The sequence below is a fragment of the Galendromus occidentalis genome, unplaced genomic scaffold, assembly GCF_000255335.2.
Source record: "Galendromus occidentalis unplaced genomic scaffold, Mocc_1.1 scf7180000077460, whole genome shotgun sequence".
Lineage (NCBI taxonomy): Eukaryota > Metazoa > Arthropoda > Arachnida > Mesostigmata > Phytoseiidae > Galendromus > Galendromus occidentalis.
The window spans coordinates 1,717,289-1,723,324 of record NW_003805448.1 but is presented as its reverse complement, the minus strand read 5'-3'; the positions used below and the strand labels follow the sequence as shown (position 1 = coordinate 1,723,324).

General features: G+C 50.2%; 1 protein-coding gene across 1 annotated transcript; it reads right to left on the bottom strand.

Annotated features, from left to right (window-relative positions):
* Positions 1-1,884: 1,884 nt before the first annotated feature.
* On the bottom strand, positions 1,885-5,366 carry LOC100897693 (insulin-degrading enzyme). The gene is made up of 4 exons (XM_029111707.1): positions 3,137-5,366; positions 2,689-2,964; positions 2,346-2,523; positions 1,885-2,167 (listed from the first exon to the last, which is right to left on the bottom strand). The coding sequence occupies exons 1-4, from the start codon at positions 5,364-5,366 to the stop codon at positions 1,885-1,887; spliced, it is 2,967 nt and encodes a 988-aa protein (XP_028967540.1).
* Positions 5,367-6,036: the final 670 nt, after the last annotated feature.

Sequence of the window (6,036 nt, the reverse complement as noted above, 5' to 3'; positions counted from 1 at the left end):
GTAGCGGGTTGGAAAACTTTTCCAATCGGTACGGCATAGTCCTTCAACAGTGTGAATACTCCACTATAAGTATCCCTCGATTTGTCAGACAGCAGGATGTAAACGAGAGGCATAATTTGCTCTTGTAAAACGCATGATTCGTATACAGCCAAGAGTAAGAGTCGAGGCACCACACGGAAACTTTCCGTCGGAAAGTTCAATCCTTGTAGATGGCGGGAGCTTCGCAGAAGATCCTTATCGAATCGCGGGAAGCGAATCCCAGAATTCTATCGGACGATCCTTGATCAAAGAGTGGGAGGACCTCGCCCTCCAACGTTTCCGTCCATTGTCCCTCCAAGCTGATCTCCGACAAAGACGCTGGCAACTTCGGGCGGATCTGCGGATCTTTTCGGGATCGTCGGTGGAACGTCTTTCCGAGACAGCATCGGACAGAGCTTCGTCACAGACTTGCTTGCACGATTCTTCCGGCTGGCGAACAATTGCCTTTTTCATGGCAAGCCTGGCGTCTCGCCTTATGCGATCATCCCGCTCTGCACCATGATTTTGAGTTCCAGTTCGCCAAGAGACTACCGGCTCGGTGTCCTTTCAAGGGAAAGATGGCACGGATGAGGACACGGATAAATGATTTCTCGATATCTATCAGACCCGCTCATAAGGGAATGACTCGAACCTTGACTATCACCACCCTAGCGGAACAACTCTCGGCCCTAATTCACCGACAAAAATATTTCTCTTCCTTCTTTTTGTCGACCTCGTACATGAAGTCATTGACCCGGAGGAGAGGATTCTCCCTGGCTGACGGGATCTCTTGGACACTCAATTCCATATTCGACATCGACTTTAACTTACAACGAGTCTCTGAGCCAGGCGAGGAACGAAGCTCTCTATTGTATTCGAGGGAAAATAGAACGCTGATATGCTCCCCTCTGGGGAATCGTGAAGTCGCTTCATCCGCGAACGCCGCGCTAATTCGCCAACAACGACAAGAGAGAAGCGAATCCCCATCGAGCTGCCTGCCGACTTCCTCATTCATGCATACAGTGGGAAGAGACTTCGGTTCCACCCGCATTAAGGAAAAATCTGAATTATCGGTACAAGATATACCAAACGCCTAAAGGATCCACTTGTCGGAATACAGGAGTGAGAACCCCAGTTCAGAGGGACTGCATGGAACGGCGATTGATGTCCCCCGCAAGTTGGAATACGCGTCTCAATGCGCGGAGCACATCTGCATCAAGTCCAGTACAGTCGCAATGCGTGAAGACGCTGAAAGCTGAGAAGTTTCATTCGTGTCTCAGGTTCCTCGGTGCTCTCTATGACGAGGATCTCCGCCCTTCGTTTAGATTTGATACGATATCGGGACTAGGACATGGCGTTTGGTTTTCAGTACCAGGCTTTTTCTAGAGAGCTGAACAGGATTCTGATCATACCAGCGGAAATGTTCTGGCCGACTGTCAGCGCATATAGAATCCATGCGATGACTATTCTGTACCGTCGAGCATCCTAGAGCGAGTGTGGAATCACAGCACATTCGATCGATACTCCAATTTTCCATTATTGTCCCGGAGAGCGAAGCAATTGGGCTTTCAGCAGGGCCTCGAGAGGTGTTCCCTCCGACTGAATGACACTGAATGATTCGAAACGGCAGTCGCATGATGGCCGTCGATGGAGCCAGGAGACAGCGAGTTGAGAAACGGGAGGCGTGACCCGCCGCACAGTTCATTTACTTATGAAACGCTTGTTTTATTGATTCCAAATAGATGATCGATACCGATGAAACTCGTGAATTACAGCATGAAAAACAATGTTAAGGGTGAAACTGAGCAGGAAAATGATGTTGAGTATCGTCGATGTGTCTTTGCAGCTATGACTACGGTCACTATACTACCGGCAGGTGTTGCCTATCGCGGGCAGCAATTGCAACTCTTTCTGGAAATCGGCAATGTTCGTGTAAACCTCCTCGGGTTGAGATGGCAGCCCTCGTCCTATCTGAGCAGTCCCGTCTTCTTTCTCGATGACGGTGACAATTACTTTTGATGATCGGTTGTCTACGACGTATTTCTGGTGGAATTCTGCGACGTCATCGACCGTCAATTGGCTCAAAATCTCAGCATAGCGTTTTTCCCTCGTGTAGTCACAGTTGCAGTCCAAGAGTTCCGCTCCCAATCTGAAGTTTACGGAATATTATTTGAAGTCCGTAAACAATCTAGATATTTTTGTGCAACGTCTCTCTCGCGCCGAGCAGACTCCCCGATCGGAGGCAGATCTGAGGGATGACCTCGTTCCTCTTCAGAGAAGATGCACTATTGAAAAGAAGTGAGACATACCGCTCCGAATGCGCTCACCTTTCGACACGTTTGATCGGCTTGTGGAGCTTCTTCAGGAGAACTGCCGAACGATGCTGATTGAACTGTGCTCGAGTCATGCCCCGTATGTAGTCTTTCAAATAGACCTTCATGAAGTTGAAGACCCGATCCGTGACATACTGAGTATCGTTCTTGGTCTCGACATACGTCATGAGGCCTGTGATTGATAGGCGTCTTTGTTGATGCCGGGAATTCCTTGATCTGGTATGTGTTCATTCCATCGGCAAGCGAGTTTCCCTCGCTCATTAATCAATCATCGACATGAAGAGAAACGCTCTGCGCAGCCTTCTCTTCGTACCTCATCTGCAAAGTTTGCACTCACCATGCGACCTGGAGTCTTGAGTCGAAATCACACCGGCGCCGTATCCCAATTGTTCTTTGGTTCGCAAAACATTGAATGCCTCGGGACTGGCAATGTGTACCAGAAGCTCTCGTAACACAACCTCATTATCGACCGAGCTGGGTCCTATTTCGTGGTAGGTAGTCACGGACCTCTGCGATTGGTTTTCGTCATATCCCACGTAGTAAAATATGCTTCCAGGCGGGAGCTGGTACTTTCGCGGTAAGTCTTCGCAACTGGCCTGATAGACATCCTTACCTGGGTAAACAAGAAGTCAGTGAGTTCAATTACGATGCTTTTCACGGAGAAACGCTGACCCTCCACCAGAACTCGGAACAAATGTCGGAAGAAGCTAGCTCGTGTTCGAACCGAGGACTCCGAGGGCAGCTGTGTTATTGTTGAGATGCCATGAATAATTATTACTTACCACTGCTCCTCGGAGCGATCACGTCGAACATTTCCTCGGCAGTCTCCCTCCGGATATTCCCCGAGACGAATACTTTGACAAGACGGGGCTCCCTCACGGTTGTGAGGAGACTCCGGACGTCTTCCAGATTGATTGTGTCGAGGAGTTGGATCTTCAATTTCTTAGTGGTCAAATTCGATTTGAGAAGGAGCCGCTCCTGAATGTTGCCGTGCTCCACAGTCGAATAGAGCTCGGAATCGGCGAGGGAAATCCGATAGAAATCTTTGATGACACCGAGAGTTTTGACATCGAGGGTGAAATCATTGAAGTGCCTGAAGACCAGCTTGATTACTCCCGGCAGGACTGAGCTGTAAGCGTTGAATGAGAACATCAGCGAACCATAATTGCCGAAGGAGCTCTTCGCTTTCAGAGACGATCTCACGTTGATTCCACTGTCCTTTGCCATGTAAAGTTTATCGCTCAGGGACCGCTGGAAAGCGCGCAAAATCAGTTCTGCTATGATTCCTGCCTTCGAATCCGGGCCGTCGATCGAGCTCTTCCAATACACCGTAACGTCCGCTTTCGGGACTCCGAAATCTGTTTGCAACAGCCACAGCCTGGATAGACTCCGATTGGCTATGAGGACGGGTTTCTCGCTATACGCAGGGTCGATATCAACGACGCGCGCCTCCCGGGGAACCAGGGGATTTTTCTGCGGTAAGGAGAACTGATCCTGCGCGGCCGACCAGAGTCGCATCGTTTGCGGTAAAATGTCACGCACTTTGTATTGGGCGTGATAGTACTTCTCAACCTTGTCCGTTTCGTTGGCGAACGACTGGGAGACGGCCAATACTCGGCAATTTTCCGGTTTCAGTTGCGATAGGATGTAGAGCAAGTTCTCGTACTGGAAGTCGCCGAGTAATCGAGACCCCGAAATGACATGATCGATATCGTAGGTCATGCGGTTTTCCACGAGATCCAGAATATACACATAGTCACGCCGCGTCTTCCGGAGCTCCTTCGTGCTGAAGAACTTGAATTCCAGTTCCTCCACAGCGCGGAGGTCGGAGAATACCAATTGAAATTCCTCCCTGGTCCTGCTCCGCAAGAAATTCAAATAGGCGAACGTGATCTCGACGATTTTGTTTCGGTTCTTCAGGCCTTCCTTCGTCAAGTGGAACTCGATGGACATCGTGGTGCTGCCAGCGTAGTTCTCGTCGTATATCGAAAGAGTAGATATCCACAGATGATCCTTGATTTTCTTCACGAGACCGCCCGAATGCTCACTTCGGAGAATCATTTTGAGGAACGCCGTCTGACTGGCCGTCGTAACGTTCGACAGCGAGAACCTGATGTACAGATCATCCACGTCTCGAACAGCCATCACAAGAATCTCCTTCCCGCTAGTGTTCCGGTACGGACTGGGCCACGGATCCTTTCGGATTCGTGTATTTTTCACGTCGTGGAAATTTTTGATCGCAAGTCTCTTCAGGGTCTCGGTGTCAAAAGGTCCTCGCACCCCGAGGGCCATGCTATTCGACGAATAGTACCTGTCGTAGAATTTGCGCATTTCTACGTGAAGCGGGGACTTCAAAATTTCGACTCCCTGCATCATGTTGTGGGACGAGCCGCAATCAAACATCCGTTGGGGATGGTCCGGGTCCGAAGTCTCACTGTCGACCGCCTCCACACGTCGACCATCCTGGTTCATTAGCCGCTTGTATTCACTATCCACGTTCTGCAATTCACTCATAACAGTTTCACTTTTGATCAGAGGCTCCTTCATCATCCACCCAAACATGTCCATGGCCGTCCCGAGGTGATCGGGATCGATACTAAAGAAGTAACAGGTTCGCTCTTTCCCCGTGCGAGCATTCAGAGTACCACCGTTGCTCTGTATATGACTGATGAAGTCGCCATGTCCGGGATACTTCTTATTCCCGAGAAACAATACGTGCTCGGTGAAATGCGCCAATCCCTGGAGTTCCACCGGATCGGACCAGGAGCCCACTTTGACGCAGAGCGCGACCTCCGCGTCTTCCAGGGAGGGGTCCGATGCGATGATGACATCCATGTCGTTCCGCAGTCGCAAACTGATGTACGAAGCGTTGTCGACGACGGGTTTCTTGGTGATCTCTTCGGACGAAACGACGTAGACTTCATAGTCTGGCCGGTGAAAGCAGAGAATCAGAATGAACACGAGAAGAGCGGCAGATAATAGAACCAACACAACGGCCCTGGAATTGGTCACCATTCCGAGACTCCGGCGTGTTCTCAACGGCATCTTCTCGCGCGGCTCTCCGATAGAATCATCTTTCGTCTCTTCTTCCCGCCTGTCTCTTCCCCACTCCGCTCATCTTGCCCTGCGCACCACGGAAGCAAGTCAGCCCATCGCCGACACTCCACCGTTCAATGAAATCCCTAACGATTTATTCAATTCCTGATTGACATTGAGAAAAAAATAGTGTCGGACAAACATTCTAGCGAGCTTTCCTGTCGTCGGTGACGGTTGGATGGTCTTTTGAGAGCTTCTTGCCGTGAACCGAATGAACGGCTTTGAGGTCAAAAACTTCTCCGAGCACTTCGAGAAAAGCGGCCCGGTCTATGGTGCATTCGTGGTGGTCGGCGGCCATACATCGAAATTTCGAGCCCTCCTCCTTATTCCCTTATTTCTGCAGCCGAAGGCTTCTAGTCACGTCGGATGGACTGCCAAACCTTATTATTCATCTTTGCCTTTTTTCCCTTGCGGAGCCCTATGAGCCCTACGACGGCCTCTAGCGAAAAGACTTCCGGACAAACCGCGACCGACACTTCTGAAAAATGTTTCCCGAGGGCCAGGATGTTTGAGATTGCATCAAGCTCTCGAAGCCCCCGCTTCCGTGCCCTGAGCGGCAATATTTTGGTTCCGTTCAGGAGAACAAGTT

Coding starts and splice junctions, on each gene's coding strand:
- LOC100897693 (XM_029111707.1), bottom strand. CDS start 5,366: ATGGTGACCAATTCCAGGGCCGTTGTGTTGGTTCTATTATCTGCCGCT. Junction 2,965..3,136: donor CGTGATCGCTCCGAGGAGCA/GTGGTAAGTAAT, acceptor TTGTTTACCCAG/GTAAGGATGTCTATCAGGCC. Junction 2,524..2,688: donor TCAAGACTCCAGGTCGCATG/GTGAGTGCAAAC, acceptor TATCAATCACAG/GCCTCATGACGTATGTCGAG.